The sequence below is a fragment of the Carassius carassius genome, chromosome 32 (assembly GCF_963082965.1).
Source record: "Carassius carassius chromosome 32, fCarCar2.1, whole genome shotgun sequence".
Taxonomy (NCBI): Eukaryota; Metazoa; Chordata; class Actinopteri; order Cypriniformes; family Cyprinidae; genus Carassius; species Carassius carassius.
In genome coordinates, this window is record NC_081786.1 from 22239171 (window position 1) to 22262195 (window position 23025).

Consider the following 23025-nt stretch of genomic DNA (forward strand, 5'->3'; position numbering starts at 1 on the left):
TTACTTTAATTGGACATGTTTTGAAATGTAATTTGGACACGAATTACACCCCATACTGATTTTCTAAAATGCCACTGTCAAATTTATCTACATACGGTAGCAATATTTAAAACAACATGAGTTTACTGAAGTACAACAATGCATAAAGGGCCATAAAATAACAAAAAATGTACAATAAAGTCAAATGAAAATAGAAGAAATGGTAAGCACTAAAATCAAATTGAAGAATGTCTCTATGACTTGGGGTTTGGGGTCAGTAAGACTTTTAAATGCTTTTGAAAGAAATAGCTTACTTGTCTGAACAGAAGTGCATATTTTAAAAGTTCCTCTATGAATTAAAATCGTTCTTACATTGTGCCACTTCTGAGTAAACAAACATGTTGATGAATAACAATGCCGTGTCGATGACTTGAATATTTCTCAATTTTACCAGCATGCTGACAGCGTCCTATGAGCCCATGTGTGTTGTATATGGGCAGAGTAGTAGCAGAGGGTTTTTTTATGAATTAGTCAACCCCTCTCAAAGCCTCCACCCCTCCACACACGAGCCTAGATGAAGGATCAAAGACTGGCTTGCTCATTCCATCTTGATAGATAGCAGATGCAAAGAGCTGATGTTCCTGAAAGGCATGTGTCTGGTTTCCATCTTTGTACTATGAGAATAATATAAGTGCATGAACAAAAGAGAAATAAGTAGGCATGACTCATGAGAGAATGATTGTGCAACTTAGACAAGAGTCAAAACCTGGACCAAATCATGATTTCGTTTTCTTTCATAATGCATAAACACTACTCAGGATGAAAACATTGAAATGCTAGTTTATATTGTGGGTGACTGTCAGGGAGTTGTTGTGCTTTCTTGCTTTCTTTTAAGGTGTTTTTAGTGGCCTAAGACAAAGATCCCAAGCACTGAAGAACTCATTGTCACCAGTTAGATTTGGAATGTGTTTGACTAACAGTTTGAACTCACAATACAACAGCAGAGTCAGTAAATGAAGTTGTTATTACTCAACCTGAGTAGGTCTATCAGACTGTGAGTGCTTCGAGAAGATCTTTGAGGACGTTGACTCATGTAAGTTATTGCTTCAGGTCAGAGGAGTAATGTCACGCTCTGTGTTCATGTGATATTTTACACCACTTCCAACATGGGCCGCTTCTTGTAAAACGTGTAATTTAGATATCTAGATGTTTTTGTTCTTTTCTTTTCTTTATTACTTTTAATGTCCTGCTATAATATTTCAATTTGAATATGGTTCATATAAAGTATTATTTGTATGCAATAAACATTTCTAGAGAATAAAAAAAAACTGAACTGAATTTATAAGCACCACCACTCTAATATTTGCAATGCACAGCTATTTCCATTCTGCAACCCACATATTGAAAACTACTGCTCTAGAGTGTCTGTAGCATTAAGATGTCCACACAAGCATGACAGAAATACACTAATGATGAGGGGAAGTCCACACACTTTTTGGATATACAGTATATGGGGTTTATCTACACTACTTGTCACCTTACTTAACCTCCATGCCAGTGTATGATGGTAAAATGTTCAGCTGACTGTAGTATGACACAAGGAGGGAATGGCTGGAATGTGTCTGCTGACCTCAGAGCCGCACAAAAGTTTTCTTGTTATCCTTTAATTTGATCTTCACCCTTCATTTAAGTCTAAATCATTGCAGCCTTGTGAAGAAAAACAAAAGTGAAGATGTGTGATGTAGGATACTTTGAATTTAAAGCATTGTGTAGACATTAAGCACACGTGATTCATTTAAAGGGACGGTTCACCTGAAAAATAAAAAAGCACCACCCTCACGTTTCATTCGGTTACCAAACTCTTTTTTTATGTTCCATAAGAAAAATAATTATAGGCCTACTTGGTTTGTCTGATAGGAGGCTGATTAAGTAGATGCTAATTATCAATAATTTATCATTTTAAAAGAATCAATGAAGTTTAATGTTATAACTATTTGTCTGTTTTGGCCTTTCATAGAGAATCATGAGAAATGATGGAAATGTGTCACAGCTTTAATCAGTTCTTTCCACCCAGATTCCCATCCAAATGATTGCTAGGAAGACGTTTATTACATGATGACTGCCCCCTGCTGTAGAGTACAACTCATTACAGAAAATCAAATGTCATTTATACAAAGCTAAATGTTTAAAAATAAAGATTTATAGCACTCTAAAGCTTTTGGCAGTGGTTTTTGTGGTCAGTAGGATTATTTTAAATTACTTTTATTCAGCAAGGATGCATTAAAAGATGAGAGTTTTACAAAAAATACTTTTACCAATCAGTGCCTTTTTTCTGAACTTTCCACTTATCAAAGACTCCTGAAAAACTAAAATATCAATCAGCATTTTCAACATTGCAAAACAGTTCAAATCAGCATGATTTATGAAGGATGGTGTGACACTGAAGACTGGAGTAATGATGCTTTGCCATCACCGGAATAAATGACATGAATAAAATCTTAATGATATTTTACAGTATTACTGTTATTAGTGTATTTTTTGAATAATTCAAATCAAATAATTGCAGCCTTGGAGAAAATCAGATTTATTTCCAAAAATAAATCCACAAAATATCTTCGATTTTATAATGTATAATAATTTAATTTACATTTTCTTTTTACAATAGAACTATACTCTCTCCATATTTAATTAAAAAGCATCATAAAATGAACCATAGATTGAACAAATATTATTCATTAAAACTATATCTGACGAATGCGTGATGTTAGTTTGTTTTAAAATAAACTTAAACTTTAAACTTTACCAAATAGCTTTGAAAATTGATTGGTTCACAAAAGTAAAGCGCAATCAGTTATGCAATTTCAAGAAAATAAAAAAGAAATTAAATAAGAGGCCAGATAGCATTTTTAATCAAGCATCCCTTTTATTACCGGTCGCCTGCTTTACAAAAAACGAAAATCTCAGTGTTAATGAAATGAGCAACAGTACAGAGTGAAGAATTGCTTGCAGTGGTGTTTAGCACAGATTTAACCCGTCTTTAACCCACGATACCGTAAAATATGTCCCTCATTACAACAGGCCCCCAGGAAAACAAGTACTAAACTGAGCAAAATTAGTCAAGAAAAGCATTTATTGGTTTAAAACGGATTTCTTGCATGTGCCTTTGAGTTTATCAGTTTCAAGACAAGAGCTGAAAACACAAAGTAAGTGTTAGTCAGTAGATCATAACAGTTAGCTAATTTATTTTTAAAACTACACAAATATCCTCAACGCTCTTTATACGAAAGGATAAAAACCTCTCTGGTCAAAGATAGCTAACAAAAAGTAGTATTCAGAGTATTTGGACTGAAAAAGGGTCAGATGAAAGCGTTTGGTCTATCGGATGCCTTTGCTCTGTACGTGTACTGAATATGAGGAATGCCACAGCGTTAGAAAGGGTCCGGGGTCCTGTGCTGAGGCTGGAGTGTGCTGGGACTGTGGACTGGTTTAACTGGAGATCACATGGTAGATCAGGTGCAGTAAACAGGCCGGAATCTGAGGGTGGGTTATTCTGGTATGACGTCATGTGGCATTAAGAGAGTTTTTCATTACAGTTTATAATTAGAGTATACTTTATCTCCATCATCCTGAAACAATAAGACAATAAGGCACTTGTTTACCATAACTGGGAAGTAACATTAGCAAACAGAGTAGCCGACAGAATGCTCAAATTCAGATTCTTTAAAAATGGATTTCCTGTGAACTCCAGTAAATATTTATAATGCTCTTATATCATGTAAGAAAGCATATATAGGCAATGCCGGCTAAAAAAAGCCAAGTGTAAAATTTGTAACACTGTTTGTATTTTTGAAATGCTGTTTAGCTACAGTGATTTGATCTAAGAAACACAGATACACAGAAATGCTAGAATGCATCAAAATAAAATTTTAAAAACGATGGAAAAGGAGATCCTACCCTTTCATTTCCCTTGGTAAGCTGTCTGTTGACAGACTGAAGCAGTTCTTGTAGATCCTGTACTGTCTGATTCAACCCTGCAGTCATCTTCTCCTTACGGTCAAACTCCTCCTAAGAACACGAGTCAAAAGATTGCACAATTTTTATTAAATGTCATGATTTTTCAAAGACTAAACTCAATAACCACGCTTGCAGTGTTAATTTAGTATCATTGGGATATATATATATAAAAATGTTTTTCTTTGAAACATTAAATCAAAGAATCCTGAAAAAAGTATCACAAGTTCCAAAAAATATTAAGCAGTTTCCAACAATGATAATAAATCGGCATACAAGAACCATTTCTGAAAAATCATGTGTCACTGAAGTAATGATGCTGAAAATTCAGCTTTACTTTAAAGGAATAAATTATATTTTAATGTATATTAAAATAGAAACTTTTATTTTATATTGCAATAATTTTTCACAAAATTACAGGTTTCTTCTGCATTTTTAGCAATAAATAAACATCCTTGAACTTGAAACTTCATTAAAAAAAACTCTCTCTCTCTCTCTATATATATATATATATATATATATATATATATATATATATATATACATACACACACACACACACAGACACTAAAGTTTGGGATCAGTAGATTAGTAAAAAAAAATTTCATGTGTTTTTTTAATGAAGTTTCAAGCCAATGATGTTTATTTATTGCTAAAAAACACTATTGCATAGAGATCTCATTAACCCACTCACACCTGACCCCCAGGACCTGTCCACATGTGTTAAACAGTATACGGTTTACTTCTCACCGTTTGCGTGAGGCCGCTGGTCTCTATCAGGTCAGCTTGGCCTGCTTCTTTAACGATCTCTGCCTGAATCAACTCCAGAGACTGCTGGGCCTGATCAGGTGACAAAACAGACAATGAGTTCAACAGAAAGATCCTCCTGCTTCGCTTTAACTGAGCTTTACCTTATAAAGGTCTCCAGCTACTTTCTGTCGCTCACTCTCCTCCGTCTCAAGCTTACACAACGTCTCAGTCAGTCGAATCTTAAGCTGAAGAAGAAATATCACTTTACTGACAAGTCAGTGATGGGCTCACCTCCAACTCTTTCAAAACCTTTATGACTTACTTTCTAATGTGGAACACAACAAAGAGATATTTAAAGCAGAATGTCCAAGCTGTACTTTATTACTTTTACTCTAAATAGTGACTTAATGAACAGAACAGACTAGTTCGCTGATGCTTTGTTTGGTATTTTAGATCTAGAACCCATCTGGTGGCCCTTCACCGTCACTGTACGGAAGAGAGCAGCTCGGACACTCTGATAAACATCTCCTTTGGACTTTCACAGAAGAAAAGAGTAAATAATGACAGAATCTGAAGAGAACTATCCATTTAAGGAATACAGTTAACAGTGCTGAAAACTTGAAAAAAAAGTCATTTTCTTTTTCTCTAACACACAAATGTGTGCAGTACAGTTGATGTCAAAATGTCAAAAACACACAAACACTGAGGATTTGACAATAGTTCAGAGAATAGTAGGTTATCTGTTAGGATTGTGCCTGTGCCTGCAGTTCCAAGTGTGAAGCAAAGGTGGCAGTAAGTGAAACTGTGAGCGCAGAGGAAACAGAGTAAGGTATTATAGGACAGAGTAACACACAACTTTGAGCAAGGTCTATCTGTCATCTCTAATGTTTCATATGATCAGGACTTCAAAGTCTTTTTGTCAAGAACTGCATTTATTTCAAATGAACTACTATTCATGATGGCGTTTTGTCATCGCTGGAGCGCCACTGTTATTATTGGAAAAAGAATTCACTTTACAGCCGAATAAATGTTTAGAAAGGAGAGATAACAGATAGCAAGCCCTTGAAGCGAGCGCTCCACCCGTGTGAGCTCAAGAGAAAGAGAAAGCTACTTCAGTTTAACCAGGGCACGTCTTACCAAAGTCAACTCCTCATTCTGCCTGACGGCCTCGGTGTACGAGCCGTCGAGTTTGCTTTGCAACTCAGTCAAGAGATCTCGGAGCTGAAATGAAGTTGGAGATGTTTAAGGAACGAGTGGGGCTGGTTTTGGAGGATGGTGGTTTAGTTCAATACAGTATATAAGGGACGCCCAAAGTAATTTCCAACATACACTGGAGGATCAACCTAGTTGGCTTTGGTGAAAGTCGTCCAATGGTCTATGCAATGGGTTTATGAGATTTATAAATATAGGACATGTTCCCTGAGAAACATCCAGGCAAGTTTATTTAAACGAGTCAAAATGTCTTTCTCTGGTGATTGACAGCATGCTGTAAATGCATGAACCCGGAACATTGTATCCTCAAGTCCAGACAATGAACGCTTTTCTAGAAAGATCCGCAGGTTAAAGAGAGCACTGGACCACTTTTCATTCTTCACTGATCGCTGTGCTAGGACTGTGTTAGGACTGAGGATAGACATGTAGATGCCGACCCTTCAACAGCTGCTACAATCCAACATGTTAGACATTTAACAACAACACAACCACAAGCAACAAACTAAAACAAAGAAACGAGAGACGGAGGCGTAAGCATGCAGTAAGGCGTTAGTTTTTGTGCTCACCTCTCTGACCTCTGACACATAGGTGGCGCTCTCACGCTCCGCTCTCTCCAGTTCAGCCTCCAGGTGCTGTTTGTCTCTCCTTAGCTACGACACAGATCAATTGCAAAGCAGTATTCAAAGGGACACTCTTCAGGCCAGCGCGGTTGTGTTTTTCAGATTTAAGTTGTTCTGTGTTTCAGAGCGGTTTAAACTGAAAGCATACTCACACTCTCCACATCTCCATCTGAGCTCAGTCTGTCCACTTCCTGTTCCAGTGCAATTACCCTCTGAGTCATCTAAACACAAAAGCATCGCATTTTTATCTTGCAGTCTAACTTGGTGAATCTTAAAAAAAAAACACAAGGTCTTAGGCTTCGAAATAAGTAAGAAAAAATACATTTCACATAAAGAAAATGGGTGATCTATCTATCTATCTATCTATCATTTTCATTACCATTAAGTGTCTAGAATAGAAGATTTTTAGTACACACTACATGGTCATTTACCTTTTATTTTTGTTTACTGTACTATTATATGTTGTAATATTACTAATATTATATAATATCACATACATTATATATAATTGACAGTTATATTTTATATAATATTTTATATAAGAAATCTAAATTATACATCAGATTTACATGCTATATGCTACCATTCAAGTTTTGGGGCCTGCAAGGTTTATATTTTTATTTTATTTTAAGAAATTCATATTTTTATTCAGCAAAGATGAGGCACTAAATTTGTCAAGTGACACAGACTTTTATGATGTTGCAAATATTTCAAACAAAGTGCTGTTCTTTTGAACTCTATATTCAAAGAATTCAGAAAAAAAGTACAAATTTCCACAAACATTTGTTAGTAATCAAAAATATTTACTGAGCACCAAATCAGCAAACTAGAATGATTTCTGAAGGATCGTGTGACACTGAAGACTGGAGCAATGATGCTGAAGATTATTCAGCTTTGCCATCATGGAAAAGAATGACATTTTAAAATATATTAAACTAGAAAAATGCATTTAAATTATTATAAATTCACAATAGCATTTAAAACATTTCTGTTTTTACTGTACTGTTGATCAAATAAATTGATAAGCATAAGAGAGTTCTCTCATAAACATTAAAAAAAGCTTACCTACCCCAAACTTTGAAAAGTGAAATAAAAACATGAACTTGTATTGGTTATATAATCATAATAATAATAATAATAATAATATTATAGGAGTTTCAAATACGCACGGCAATGCATTGAATCTGACAGTGATTCAGTGCATCTAATACAGAACTGATTGAGTAAAATAATACTTCTGAAGATGCACTGCAGGATTTAGTAGAGAATCCTATCAATCACACTGAATCTTTGCCAGAGCAAAACTTTAGCATCAAACCTAACTACTAATTTCCTAAAATGTGTAAGGAGTGGTGTAGATATGAGGGATGCTGTTTTCCCGGACCTCTCTGAGATCAGCGTGTGACTGCTCCAGCTTCTCCCTCCAGCGCGTCTCCTCCTGCTCCACACTGCTCTGTAACCGCTGCAGGATCCCTTCCTGTGCACCAACACCATCACTACACCACCCTCAGCACACGTTTTTAAAATCACAGACAGATGCAATGAACACAACTCACCGTCTCTGCTAGCACTTTCTTGTACGTCTCACAATCTTTCTGCAGAACTTTCTGGGCCTCCTCAGCCTCTTTCAACTTTTCTGCTAAAGCCTACCCAAAAAAAACAAAATAAAAACAAATCTTGAAGTCTTCTGAAATGTTTATGCACCCACTTGATTCATAAAGCACTGGAATGGGTTCATCAGTGCTTCTGTACCTGGGCATCTCCAGCTCCTGACGCAGGGTCAGAGGTCAATTCTCCAGACAAGCTCTCTCTCACAGACGTCTCAAACGTCTGCAGCCACTGCTGGTGGTTCTGCATGAGCACAATGTACGTTTACACTCGAGGATTATGCAAACATGCACAGATGTCAATCCTGATTCAAGTTAATTAGGATGGGGAGATGAAAAATTATCTGTGCTTTCTTTTTTTTTTTTTTGCTTTGTGTGTGTGTGTGTACCTGGTCAGTGGGCAGTGGCACGTGCGGCAGGAAGCTGTGCAGCAATGCTCGGCATTCGGCCTCTGTTGACTCCAGCACTGTCTGATGCTCCTGTGGAAAAAAACACAGATCAAACTCTCCAATCAAAAAGCTTAAAATTATATTTCATAGTTCATCTGAAAACCACTCCATAATCCATACCACCAAGCTGCTGCCACTTGTGCTCCCCACCACCACCACCAAAAAAAAAAAAAAAAAGTGACAAATTCACCTAAAAATCCCTGAGCTTTTATAATTTTCACTCATTTACACTATAATCCAATGGTACTCTCACATGAATGGGCACAAATTAAATGTTCATCCGTTTTGAATAACACTCAACACCAATCTCAGACTGACTAAAGTTAATCTTATTGGTCTATGAATTTTGAAAAATCACAAACAAGAAAACATTGTTTTCTACTTTTTAACCACAAGGCTTTTTAAATCTCTACTCATCAACACATACAAGTAAAAAAAAAAACATCATAAAGCCAGCGCCGAATCAGGATATTTCAGGACAATTGCTCAAAATATCATTTTTGTTTTAAGACAATTGTAAAAAATAAATAAAATAAATAAAAATGAGAAAAAGCAAAAACATTTCTAGAAATTTCCCCAAAAACAACATATTCACGTTTGTCACCATATTACTGAAATGGGACAAGAAGAAAAATTCTGAACAAATACAGGACTTTAGTACAGTCGAGAAAATCAAGATATTTTTATGGATAGTTCCCTCAAAAATTAAAAATTGCATAATTTTTCACCCTAGTGGTGTTCAATCTTCTGCATAACAAAAAAGATATGTTGATGACTTTTGGTAGCCAGTTTATTTCTGAAATATCTTTCATGTTCCACAAAAGAAAGTCATAAAGGTTTGAAACAACAGGTCAATTTGGACAATTTTTATTTTCTATGAATTAACCCTTTAATCAGGAAGAAAAGTAGGAGTTTATTTCAATTGGAAACTGACTGGACTGTGAGTAGTCACAACTGTTACGCACCAGCATCGAATACAAATGAACTAAATCTATTCCTCCCAAGTTATCACATTGAATAATAAAAAAAGATTCTAATTTATTTGGAAATTTGTCTTCACAATGGTTTGAATGTGCAATAATAAAACTGATTTCAAGCTGACTTTAAAGGCCAAATCTGGCGAATGCTGAGATTGTCCAGCAGGTGCAGGGCTGGGATTGGTACAGCTGGACATGACTGAGAGCTGATGTCCACACACTGGACAGTACATGCGCTCCGCACAAATGGTGACAGCAGAATTACTCCTGATGTAAGCAGGGTTAGTTACAGCTTCAGGACCGTTTATAGTCTCGCTACATTCAGATGACCGCTCAACCCCATGAAGGGCAGGAGTTTCTGATTACCCAAAGGAGGAAAGAGATGAGGAGACTTTAAAACGTGATGAGAAATGGAAAAACAGGATGGATCAAACCAATAAATAGAGAACAGGATGTACATTTTCAAAAAAAGTCAATCTGCGTGCCTTCAGATTGGGTAATTTTCATCCCGGTTTGCTTTTTTTAATGATAGTTGTTTGAAATGATTGTGATTGGTGCAGTCTGAATAGTGGAAACCAAGTGGTGATCAGCATGCTGGGAAAGAGGAGATCAGGGGACGTCAAATGACACAATGGACATGAATTACTCCTAATCTAATGAAAAAACATAGCTGCACACTCATTTCAGGTGATTTGTTTAAAACCATTTTGAAAAAACCCAAAAAGGAGAGTTTAAAAACAAACAAAATGCTAATTTCAAAGCATGTTTTCCGTTTTAAACCGCTCTCAGCATTGTGCATTAGTAGCATGAAGCTGAGCAGGTCAGAGTTATGAAACGAGTGTGCAGCCGTTCATGAGGAGGAAGTTAATAAGGAATGAGAACTTCCCTGGTCAATAAATGGCAGAGGCTTATTGGAGTTGCTCTGATTTGATTCTAGAGTGAAGTAGTTTGGGAGTTGTGGTGCGAACCTTGGCGCTCTTGGCGAGTTTTCCCTGAAGTATGGTCTCGGTGACTGACAGCGCCTCCATAGCGCTCCAGTTTTTCTCCCGGAGCTCCTAGTCAGTTTCAGAGAAACACCACTTTCAGCCTACACTCTTGATTGTCCCAGTCATTTTGCCATTTATTGAACCAAAGCTCAGCCTTGGCACTTCCCTGTTCCACTGTTTTACATCGACACTGAAGGTCCACAAAATCGTTTCTAGACTAGAAGCAATAGTCTTACCATTTTGAAGGGTTAATAAATGATCAAACATTTAAATTCTCTAACAATGACCAAAATCATCCTGCAACTCGAGAATTACAAGAAAACAGAGAGAGAGAAAAAATAGGAATAATAAAAATGTACCATGTAGAACGTTCAACTAAAAAAAATGGAGGAACACATGCAAGATATTTACACGTCACAGCATCTCCAAAATAAATGAATGACCTAAAATAAACCAACGAAATAAGAAATAAGAAACAAATGACTGAGCATCTGAACCACTGTCCACAACAATATTTGAAGACCCCAGAATATTCCAGTTGTTCAGGATTTTTAAAAATGTATTAATGCACATGAAGGTAGTATTCATTTTTTTTCAGGTTATTCAAAAGAAAAGAAATGTTGGGGTGAATATGAAATATTAAAGTTTTTAAAAATCAGTTTTAATGTTTTAATTTAAAGGATTTCAAGTGTACACACACACACACACACACACACACCATAATAAGTTTGTTACAGCCCCTTGGTTGTGAACCAAGGATCCAAACAGATTTCTTAATGTTTCTCTACTTTTTTCTTTATTAGCTGTGATTCAGAATTTTGTATGCAATGTTTTGTTAAATCAAACAATTATATTCCTCAAAGGTGTATTTGATCATTTTTTGTTTTTGTGTCTGACACAACATTGATCTCAGATTTTATCCTGACACCTATGGATGGATGCACAAAAAGCAAACATAACAACTGTAGCCATTCCCTATCAGCAGGATGCTTTTTTTCTCCCCAACAAAATTTTTTCCACAATATATCTAAAAATGCTTCCTCCATGTAAAGGAAAAAAAAAGCTTTTCTCATGTGAGTGCACCATATTAAGTGTTTTTAATGCAGTGTTTTCAATGTAGTGCACCTTCTTTGCAGTCACAAGGACCCTTCAAATTATTACTAAAACATTTAAAACATCCAATAACATTTATAAGAAACATTTCTCAAAGGTTCAGGGATGCACAGCATCTGGTCAAGACTATAGCGCTGCCATTCAAATTCAAGTCACCTGCTTGACATGCTCATTAGCATGTGCATTAGACAAGAAAATCTAAAGCTCTCTTCTACAGGTAAAGAGACTCAAGACTCAATCTGGCTTAACTTACATTGTTCTTCATACGATGAAGCTCCACAGACTCCCTCAACTCTTGCAGCTCTTCCTGAAGTTCAGACAGCCTCTGGTCCTTCTCTGCCAGCCTGAAGACAGACACACAGCAGAATGTGTGGATTATTTATTATACTGTTACAGATGATCAACATATGAATAAATGAATATGAATCTTACGCTGTTAATAGCTCCGGGCTGGGAACTGTTGAAACAGTTTGCTTTGGGCAAAGGGAGACACAAATTATTATATCAGTGCAAAACAAACTGAATGTAACAATGTCAAAACATTGATCTGAAGCTGATTATATAATATATACTGCATCTGATATGAATGTCCCAGCACTCTCACCTGCTGCTGATGAACTTCCTTCTCAAGCTCTCTCTGCAGTCTCTCAACATCCTGATCCTTAGCAGTTAACCTACAATATACACACAACGCATGAATGATCTGGGATTCTCCAAGAGAATCTTGTACAATAACTGTATGGTGGCAAATTGTGGCCAAACGTTTAGAGAAAATATATGCAACTTGGTAAAAGCTATAATTAGCTTCACAAAAAGTTCTGTAAATGTACTAATCTTAAAAATCGTTTAAATTATGTTTTCAGAACTGCAATTTGATTTCAGGAACTGAATAAGGGAACTGAATTAGAGAACTACTTTTTTTCTATATCATTCAGTATCATCCAGGTTTCTGTTTCATACCATTAAGGGAAGGAAACGCATTCCATGTTTGTTAGACCTTGAAAACACATGTAAAATATAAGAATAAGAACTATAGAATTTATAATTAAATTCTAATTTGGGCCCCAGATTTACAGTAGTGTTTTGTGATTTAATACAAAATGTATCATTAATAATGGTGTATAATTAAATTGAACTCATAACACTTGTTTTAATCTCTTACAATATAATCAAATGAAAATATAACACTTAATTTACAATGAAACGTTTATTATTTAAATTAAATCCGATTTTGCTTCTATAATGTGATACATTTCAAAGTGGAAAAAAGATAAGCATTACTTATTGTTGCATATAAGTACCTCTATGTGAAATGTTACTTGATTTACTCCATTGGGATTAAATGACAAGCAAAAGTCCATGTGACAGAACAGAAGTGACACGTACTGAGCATGAAGCTCCTGGAGTTTAGCGTTTAAGTCTGACTCTTGAGTTTCTCTGCTCCTCAGCTGGGCAAGTTCAGTGTTTAGAGTCTCGACCTGCTGCTGTAGATCCTATGCACACACACACACACAAGCCTTTAACACCTCATGCAAATGAATGAGCACTATTCTAGAGCACTGAATAGTACAAACTCACCTCCACTGCCTTCTTTCTCTCTGATTCTTTGTCCACTGCCGACTGCATACTTTCCTCAACTGATCGAATTTTTTCATCCTTCTCCTGAATCCTGATCAAATAAGAAAGTTCAAATATTTTAGCACTCAAGAAATAGTTTCTGCTATTGGGAAAGTTTTCAGTGGGCCGCTCATAAATTGGGCCACTTCGACATAAAGCCAGTTTCACACAGGATGCAGAAAGAGCAAGTGTCTAGTTCATTTTAGATGAGAGGCACATAGAAAAAGGCAAATCGCAGGCAGTTATCGTAGTGCCAAAGACATGTGCTATACTGTATTATAAAATAAATAATATTTATAGACTCCGAGAGGAGCTGTGCACAAGCAAACAGTGGGATTTTGGCTGCAGAAGCATGCATCTTGCTGCTTGCGTATGTAAAGTCTCTTTGTTGCGTTTTTTTAAACATTATTATATGAAGTATATAAATCTCCAGCTTCTTCCCCGCTTGCTCTCAATTTTTTGCACACACATTCACTGAAAAAGCATGTGTTACACATTACTGTGTGATGGATAACTAAAATGTAACTCATCACACATCCTTACTTGTTTTTAAAGCAGCACATCAGTTATTCACACTATGTATTAAAGTGTTGTGTCACTTGATAGAGTGCACACACACACACACACACACACACACACACACACACACACACACACAGCACAGAAAGAGTGAATCCACACAAACAGACAACTGTTGTAAAATACAAGTTTAGGTACTAGGTTTAAATGCTCGCTCTTGCTTGTTTTTTGTTTTTTTTAGTCACGATGGGAAAAAAGTTAGTTAGTCAATAGTGTTATTAAAAAAAAAAAGTCAGGAAATCACAAAATATTATGCGTTACATAATTTCTGCCCCTACCGGTCAATCAATCCCACCCCTTCCAAATAATCTTGGTTTTATACAGTGGTGTAATATTTCATAGAAAACCATAATCCATACTGATGTCTGATGTTAATTTCCTTTACGGACTTATTCATTTGTATGGGGTGTATTTTCAGCTGCACTTATCCATACATTTGACTGCAGAATGATTGTTTAAGAAGTTTAGCATGTCATTTCTTCTTGTTGAAACTTTTGGGGGGGCATTAAACTGTCCCCACTCTGGTCCTGGTTGTGACGATGTAACTTACTTTTGCTGTAGCTCTTCTAGTGTCTTTTCTGACATTGTCTGGAAAAATGCGGTGGAAAGAAACAGGAAGAATGTTAGTGGGCAGCTTTGGCAGGCGTTTATCACAATGCCTATCTCTCTTCTCCAGAAAACAATGCGTGTGTGTTGTAGCGGCTCGCTACCTGTTCTGAGGTCTGCTTCTGAACTGCCTCCAGTTGCTGTTGTTTCAAACCTTCGTACTCATTCTTGACTGCCTGTTTAAAATAAACCACATGTTAAAAGATGCATTCAACACAACAAATGTAAACTTCTTATTTAATTGCAGTTATAAGAGCATTTATTGTGCTCAGTTTCATTCTAACATTCAGTTAGTTTACTATATTTATATATTAGTATATAAGGAGCTAATGCAAATATTAAAAACTATTTTCTTGTTCACCTTCAGTTCGGCTTCTTTATTGGCCACCTGAATGAGGCTGGACTCCAGCAAGTTCTCCACCACTCGAACTTTGTCATCACGTTGCTGAAGGCTAAGGACACATAATACACACACATTAATTAATGATCTTTAATAAACAAAATGCATCAATGCATTTATACTGAAAAATAAATACTGAAAAAACGTGAACTTTATCTCATAAGGAGAGCTGTGTGTGTTCATGAATAAATGTTACACACTTTCTAAATGTTGCCAAGAAATGCAAAATAATAGTTCTAAATCATATTTCGTTTAATTTGGAAATTAATTTAGGAATCGCTTGTTCATTTTACAAGTTTGTCTAAACATAAATTTGACTTTAGAAACACCTCTAATAAAACACACACAAACAAACCTGTACACATTATGTAAATAGCACTTTTTAATTAGTTTGAGATCAAAATCCATTTGTAATATGAAAAACTACTGTTTAAATATTTATCTTTTTTGGTAATTTTTTTTTTTAATTATTAATGCAATATAATATATTTAGTAATTCAGTTTAAATAATTTTTGGGGTTTAAACACCATTTTCTTAAACAAGACCTAGTTATGACCGCTAGCTTTGCTTAACCGCTAGTGATGTCCGATTCGCAAACTAATCGTTCGATGTAACCGGATCTTCTTGAACCAGTTCACCAAATCGAACTGAATCGTTTGAAATGGTTCACGTCTCCAATAAGCATGTGGCTGACACTCCCTCTGAGTTCAAACAAACCAATATCCCGGAGGACTTTATGTACTCAAACAGCACACTGACTGAACTGCTGTGAAGAGAGAACTGAAGATGAACACCGAGCCGAGCCAGATAGCGAACAAACACGCCCACTGCTGGAGCAGTTCTCGTTCTCGAGTCAAGAACCGGTTGCATCGGTTTTCGGATCATCAGTACACTGAACCGAAAACAGTTTCTGTCGGTTGAAAGGTTTACAATTAAGATTTGCAACGATGAATCACGCATGCGCAGTATCATCAGCTCATCGGTTCTCACCAATTTGAGAACGTGAAGCAGACTGACACACAAGACTTAAATCCTCGTATGCATATTATTGCTGTTACTGTATTTGAGTTGTTGAAAAACTTAATTGTAAACCTTTCATGATTATGAGGTTTTTAACTGACTAAAGATATGATTACTGACTTTATATATTTGAATGTTTGATAGACTTGACGCCATTACGCCGAGCACATTTTTATATTCCTAGACTTATTTGTTGCAGTTTTTTATACAGTTATATTGTAAAACTAAAATACCTTTTTTAGTTTGCGCTGTCGATTTTTGGCTGCATTTGAAGTTCTTTTTCGCTTAAGAAAATAAATAATATTGCTGTCAAATTCATGTCAGATAATAAAAATACTGTAATAAATACAGTAGTTCACCATGTATTTGTTCATGTTTTATTAAGGGACAAGTCGGAAGCACACCATAAAATAATTCTAGCAATTTACACAGGGCTAGTAGTATATACAGCTGTATATACAGATACACACCCAGGTATCGGATCAGTACTCGGTATGGGCCGATACCGACCCAGGTATCGGCATCAGTATCGGGAAGAGAAAAAGGGTATCGGAACATCTCTAATTTAATTCATACATTTTTATATCATTGACATTGATTGGTAATACCTGCTTTAACACAAAAATAATGAGGTTTCCAGCATTGGCCAGATTTTTTTTTTTTTTATATTAGTACAGAACTAGTGCGATAATATTGCTATTTTAAAATTTCTATTATCAAAAATATAAAAAAAAGCGTAAAGTGTAATTGTTCAATATTGATAAGAAATGCATCGAGCATCAAATCAGCATATTACAATGATTTCTTAAGAATCATGTGACAGAAGACTGGAAGAATTATGGTGAAAATTCAGCTTTGCCATCATAAGAATAAATGACATTTTCCAACATATGAAGTTATTTTCAATTTTAATAATATTTCATATGTTAACTGTAATTTTGAGCCTTTGTGAGCAGAAGAGAACTGGGAAAAAATTACTTACCAACCCCTAACTAATCTGTGGGTAGTTAAATTCATATCTTTTGGAATAAATATTAAAAAGTATCATCCATTTAAAAAAAATAATAATAAACAAGCAAAACTTTACGGGGAGCTCGGCTAAAGTTTACACATTTTTTTATATTATTTATACTGATTTTTAATATTTGCTACAACACGAAAATCATCTGTATCAGCCAGGTTTTTCATATCTGAATAGCACTTGTGCATCTGTATTTTATTTACACTTCTAACGAATTTCAAAGTTCTCACCTCTGCTTCAGCTGGTCCACAGACACAGCCTGAGGAAAGAGAGGACACGTCAGTGGTGTGTGTTAGCGTAAAGAAGCATTAATAGAGGAAAGAAAAGCAGCTGGAGTCTAACCTGCTCAGAAATCTGTGCCTGCAGATTCTGGAGGTCTGTCTTCAGTGTCAGGTTCTCATTGTGTATGGCCTACAGAGGGTAAGAGAGAGCTGTGAGTTCGCTGCACAGCGGTAATCACACTTCAGTTCAACTGGTGTGAGCTGGAACCACGGTGGGGACACTTGCCTGCATTTTTGTCTCCCTGCCGGCGCTGCTGCTCCTCTCTGCATTAAGAGAATCTTCTAGACTCTTTCTCTGTAGCTCTTTGTCAGCCAGCCTAATGAGAGAGAAATGTAACAAAACATATAATGAGTTTTAAGACAGCTGACCGCCTTAAGCTGTGTCCCAACCATGTGATAAAGAGGCAAGTGATAAATCCGTTCCATGTTAGGGTTTTTGCATGAAAGTCTTATCGGTACAAATTTAATTTTACATAGCTGTATGAGAAACAATAAATACTGTCTTACAAGCTGTTATTTTATTGCTTGAATATTGTAACCTAACCTGTTAATACGGATGTCAAGTATATTTCATATAAAACAGGCCTTTTTTGTGCAAAACTCATAAACTAAGGAAGCTTTGAGGTGACCACTTACAGTTTCTGAAGTTCATCGAAATGTGATACTGCTGTAGCCTAAGAGGGAGAACAAAGAAATGACTCCTAAACATAACTGTCCACCAACAAGCAGAGACAGATTCACCTTCATCCACATACCTGAGTGTTGAGCCGAGCCTGAAGATTATCAATCTGAACTTTCAGCGCTTTGTTTTCATTAAGAAGATCCTGTAAATGACAGTGTTGTGTGAGGATCAGGAGCCATATAACATGCATCCATGCTTCTTTAGAGTTCGAGGAGGTACCTGGACTTGTTCCTGCAGCTGGTCGTGCTGGGACGCCTCCAACAGCTGCATGACCTGCTGCTCCAGCTGCTTGACCTTCTGCTGCTCCTGCTCTTTGAAGATGAGCGTTTCTTTCAAGTTGCTGTGGAGATTCTGGATCTCCTTGTTTTTACTGGTTACCTCGCTCTCCGCAGTCATCAGCTGATTCTGCAGCTCTGAGAAGACACACAGGACACTGCTCAAGTGGTGTGTGCAGAGCACTTCATGTCTGTAAGACGGTGTATGTGTGTGTTTCCACCTTGTTTAGAGGCCTGGTGCTTCTCTCTCTCTGCATTCACGTTGTGCAAATAGTTCTGCAGCTCTTCCCAACGACGTTTTGCATCCTGCGACAAAAGACACAAAACAGATTCAGCTCAATAGCTAAATGTAGTGATGCTACAAACAGATGCTACATTTTAGAAACCTTTAACAAAAGCTCAGCTGTTTTCAAGAGCATCCTTTCCTGTCACAATCTAATTCTGCTAACAAGCAGTGGAGTAGGGAAAATGAAACTCAACAATGATAAACACTCTCCTCGAGAGTTCGGTCTGTCTTATATACAGGAAAATCCTATTCATTTAATCCGATTGGTTGGAGTGAATGGCTTGTTTAATAAAATTTATTTAATTCCAATGACCAGGTAAAAATGTTGAAAAGTTAAAGAGTAATTATGCATGTGTGCGTGTATGTAAATAAATTAATAAATTTGCCAATCCTCATTTATCAGTGGTCACAAAAGTCATTTAACTTGTCAAAAGTGGAACCGCACTTCTACCACAGGAGTGCGGTTCCAGAGATGCCCATCTTTCTGAGGGTTAATATTTGATATTTAAAAGTGAAATGTATTCAATCATTAAATTTTTATTAAGGCAACCTGATTGAGATCTTCACTGTTCATATAACCAAAACAGTTTTTTTTATTCTAAAATCTGATAATCATTTAAAAAGATTACATTTTAATGTAAAGATTATATTATTTTACATTAGGTTTTTTTTTTTTTACAAAGCACAAATATTTTATCACTCTCTCTCTCTCTCTCTATATATATATATATATATATATATATATATACATATACATATATATACATACATATATATACATACATATATATATATATATACACACATATATATACATATATATATATATATATATATATACACACACACACACCAACTTTATTTGTTAAGCAATTTACAACAACCAAAGTGCTGTACAGAAAAGATAAACATATGTACCATTAATAACCACACATTAAAGGCATTGAAAGTAACAAATAAAATCAAGTAAATAAAGTCGACATCTTACTAGGGCCCAATCCCAATTCTACCCCTTAGCCCTTCAAACGAAGATTTTTCGGGACCACACTTCAAACGAAGGGGTATGAATTATCTCGGAAACGTGGCTGCTAAAGCGAACAAAAAGACACATAAATGTAAGCTTTTTTGGCATAAATAAAGATTTTAATGAAAAGTAATAATTTGTTTTATGTTACATTCAATTGTGAGTTCATATTTATGGTCATGTTACTCAGAGAAATGTTTGCAAAAAATTGCTTATGTTTGCTAACGTCATTACAGACTGTATGATAGTGCCACAGCATATGTCTGATCAGGGCGATAACTGCCGTAGACACTGATGGGGGCTAATCCCCCCAATAATTAGAAATCGCTAAACCATTTTCTCAAATATTGCTTATTCGAGAGAGAGGGAAAGAGAGAGAGAGAGAGAGAGAGAGAGAGAGAGAGAGAGAGAGAGAGATGGAAGTTGCGTGTATTCGCATCTGTGCGTTTATCTTTTTAGAGTGAGTTTACTTAACAGCGATTGTATCCTCTCGTCACTGGAAAATATAATGTAGCGATTCAGTATTTAAACTGTATTTAATAAAAGTTGTGGGGCAGCGTTGACAAGTTTATTTTCTCCTGGATGTGTGAGCTGCGCGATTTTCGATATGTGTGTGTGTGTGTCAGTAAGCAGCTCATTAATACAGAATGATAATTAAAGGCTCTAATGCACACCAGCACACCAGTATATGTGTGTATTGTAAGAGCTAGTCGACGAATGATGGCGTGTGACGTTATGGTAATGGTGTCCCAATCCTTAGGGGAATATTTTCTCCCCTACCCTTTGACACTCTGTTTTAAGGGACAAGGGGGATGGGTAGGCGGAGGGGTAGGGGAAAGGGAAGGGGTATAAAATAGAATTGGGATTGGGCCTAGGTGTCAAAAGCCAAAGAGAAAAGATGGGTTTTAAGAAGGGTTTTAAAAACAGATAAAGAAGAGGCCTGCTTAACATGCAAAGGCAGATCATTCCATAGTTTAGGGGCAGACACAGCAAAGGCCCGGTCTCCTCTGAGTTTACTCTTAGTTTTAGGCACAGTCAGGAGCAGCTGATCATCTGATCTGAGAGAGCGGACGGGTTTATAAGAGTGTAGAAGCTCAGAGAGGTATGGCGGGGCAAGACCATTTAGTGATTTAAAAGCAAATAACAGAATTTTAAAATGGATCCTAAATTGAATAGGCAGCCAGTGTAATGAAGCTAAAATAGGGGAAATGTGCTCATGTTTACATGTGCCAGTTAGAAGACGTGCTGCTGCATTTTGTATCATCTGGAGACGGGTGATGGAGGACCCACTAACCCCCACATATAGTGAATTACAGTAGTCCAGCCGTGTAGTTACAAAGATGTGGATTACAGCTTCACAATGTTGTCTTGACAGAATTGGCTTTATTTTGGCCAGCTGCCTCAAATGAAAGAAGCTTGATTTGACAACAGCTTTGATCTGACTGTCAAATTTAAGCTCAGGGTCCACTTTCACTCCTAGGTTTGTTACACTAGGTTTAATATAGGGTGCCAAGGAGCCCAGATCTACAGGCGGGGTGCCAGTGGTGCCTCCAAAAACCATCACTTCTGTTTTTTTATTATTAAAATTTAAAAAGTTCAGAGCCATCCAGGCCTTTATGTCGTCGAGACAATCGAGTAGTTGTCCAACAGAGTTATCATTTTTCTTTTTAAGAGGTACATAAATCTGCATAGCAGTGGAATGAAAGGCCGTACTTTTTAAGTATGGAACCAATTGGAAGCAAATACAGAGAGAAAAGTAGAGGGCCAAGGACTGAGCCCTGTGGGACCCCACACAAGAGAGGAGCAGAGGAGGATACAGAGTCACCTAAGCTAACACAAAAGTTAGATCCGCTTAGTATGACCTAAACCACTCCAGTGCTATGCCACTGATGCCCACCCACTGCCTTAAACGTGAAATCAATATTTCATGATCCACTGTGTCAAATGCAGCAGTTAGATCTAAAAGCACAAGGATAACACAGTCACCAGAGTCAGTAGCTAAAAATATATCATTAAAAACTCTTAAAAGAGCAGTTTCGGTGCTGTGCAAGGCTTTAAAGCCGGACTAGAAAACCTCTAGTATATCATATTCTTCCAAAAAGGCCAATAATTGACTGTACACAATCTTCTCCAGGATTTTTGAAAGGAAAGGCAATTTGGAAATGGGCCTGAAATTAGCAAGAACTGACGAATCTAGAGCAGGTTTTTTAATCAGAGGTTGAACTACTGCATGTTTTCAAATTTCAGGGACCACACCCGAGGTCAGACTACTATTTATAAGTGCAACAACAGATGGTCCTACAGTGGGGTAAAACCTCCTTAAATAGTCGGGGGGGACAGAGATTGAAGAGTCTGAAGCTGAAGGTACAATTTGAGACCTAATACAAGTGACCTTATCAATAAAAAAGCAAAGGAAGTTTGTGTGTGTGTGTGTGTGTGAGACCCTGGACCACAAAACCAGTCTTAAGTCACTGGGGTATATTTGTAACAATAAAAATTATGGATTTTTTTAATGCCAAAAATCATTAGGATATTAATGATATTCATAAGCAAAGATCATGAAGATATTTTGTAAATTTCCTACCGTAAATATATAAAAACTTTTTGATTAGTAATATGCATTGCTAAGAACTTCATTTGGACAACTTCAAAGGTGATTTTCTCAGTATTTAGATTTTAGTAATTATCTCAATTTCAAAAAGTTTAAACTTAAGACTGGTTTTGTGGTCCAGGGTCCTTTTTGCCACTTAAATGCCATGTTTAGTCTTCTAATAGAAGTGTGATTGAAAAAGGCATGTTAATGGACATGTATTGTGCAGGGCTTTGCAGGCACCTCCAGCTGGGACATATTCTGCTTGTAGTTGACTTCTAGACTCTTCCGTTGCAACTCTTCCTGCTGCAGCTTGTTTTTGGTCTCTGCGAGCTCTTTCATCAGGCCGCTGTATTCTGAATGCAGTTTATTCAACTCTGACGTCTGCCTGAAAAAAAACACAGCTGTTTGATGGATGGTTTTCAGATACTATATTATGTATCTTGACACTATAATTGGACCAAAGGAGAGGAATTTGGGAGTTGGTGGGACTCACTTGTTCTCCATCTGGGTGGAGGTGGAGCATCTCTCCACAGCGTCCCTCAGGATGCCGTTTTCCTGCTGCAGTCGCGCGATCTGTCCTTCCAGCTGTTCTCTTAATTGTTGGAACTGCAGCGAGAAAGGTAACTTGTCATTAGATGTTATTACACATAAACATACCACATCAAGCATGCTTCCTTAAGCTCTATTATGACTTGCATGGTTAGACCACTAAGTGTTATCGGTCAAAGAGATTGATTACCTTAATCTGCATCTCCTGGTAGCTCTGAGCTTTCACCTGCATGATGTCTTTCTCTCTGGCAACACGATGTTCATGCAACACAGACTCCACGCGGCCCGACTTCTGCTTCTCAGCCTGCAGTTCCTGAAGTACCAGTCAATAAATTACTACCAAGCTCCATTATATTCATATTTTTACACCATATTTAGGTTACTTAT

The 23025-nt window shown here is 36.7% G+C and overlaps 1 protein-coding gene across 4 annotated transcripts in view; it reads right to left on the minus strand.

Annotated features, from left to right (window-relative positions):
• LOC132113009 (kinectin-like) overlaps positions 1 to 23025 on the minus strand; it is a 121181-nt gene that overhangs the window by 82392 nt on the left and 15764 nt on the right. Inside the window, exons 7-36 of one of the 4 annotated variants that reach the window (XM_059520790.1) lie at positions 22829 to 22951; positions 22583 to 22695; positions 22330 to 22474; positions 18408 to 18492; positions 18131 to 18324; positions 17985 to 18053; positions 17866 to 17903; positions 17456 to 17546; positions 17291 to 17359; positions 17179 to 17207; positions 14868 to 14958; positions 14611 to 14682; positions 14451 to 14488; positions 13283 to 13373; positions 13091 to 13197; positions 12309 to 12378; positions 12137 to 12177; positions 11958 to 12048; positions 10574 to 10660; positions 8569 to 8658; positions 8325 to 8423; positions 8129 to 8218; positions 7957 to 8049; positions 6725 to 6793; positions 6519 to 6602; positions 5878 to 5961; positions 4902 to 4985; positions 4741 to 4830; positions 3934 to 4044; positions 3562 to 3605 (exon numbers count right to left, since the gene is read on the minus strand). In XM_059520790.1, the coding sequence (XP_059376773.1) occupies positions 3567 to 3605; positions 3934 to 4044; positions 4741 to 4830; positions 4902 to 4985; positions 5878 to 5961; positions 6519 to 6602; positions 6725 to 6793; positions 7957 to 8049; positions 8129 to 8218; positions 8325 to 8423; positions 8569 to 8658; positions 10574 to 10660; positions 11958 to 12048; positions 12137 to 12177; positions 12309 to 12378; positions 13091 to 13197; positions 13283 to 13373; positions 14451 to 14488; positions 14611 to 14682; positions 14868 to 14958; positions 17179 to 17207; positions 17291 to 17359; positions 17456 to 17546; positions 17866 to 17903; positions 17985 to 18053; positions 18131 to 18324; positions 18408 to 18492; positions 22330 to 22474; positions 22583 to 22695; positions 22829 to 22951 (2577 nt within the window). In that variant the 3' untranslated portion in view covers positions 3562 to 3566. Of the gene's footprint in view, positions 1 to 3091; positions 3606 to 3933; positions 4045 to 4740; positions 4831 to 4901; positions 4986 to 5877; positions 5962 to 6518; positions 6603 to 6724; positions 6794 to 7956; positions 8050 to 8128; positions 8219 to 8324; positions 8424 to 8568; positions 8659 to 10573; positions 10661 to 11957; positions 12049 to 12136; positions 12178 to 12308; positions 12379 to 13090; positions 13198 to 13282; positions 13374 to 14450; positions 14489 to 14610; positions 14683 to 14867; positions 14959 to 17178; positions 17208 to 17290; positions 17360 to 17455; positions 17547 to 17865; positions 17904 to 17984; positions 18054 to 18130; positions 18325 to 18407; positions 18493 to 22329; positions 22475 to 22582; positions 22696 to 22828; positions 22952 to 23025 lie in introns of those variants that run through there. The other 3 variants (XM_059520789.1, XM_059520792.1, XM_059520793.1) reach the window with 3 other exon arrangements.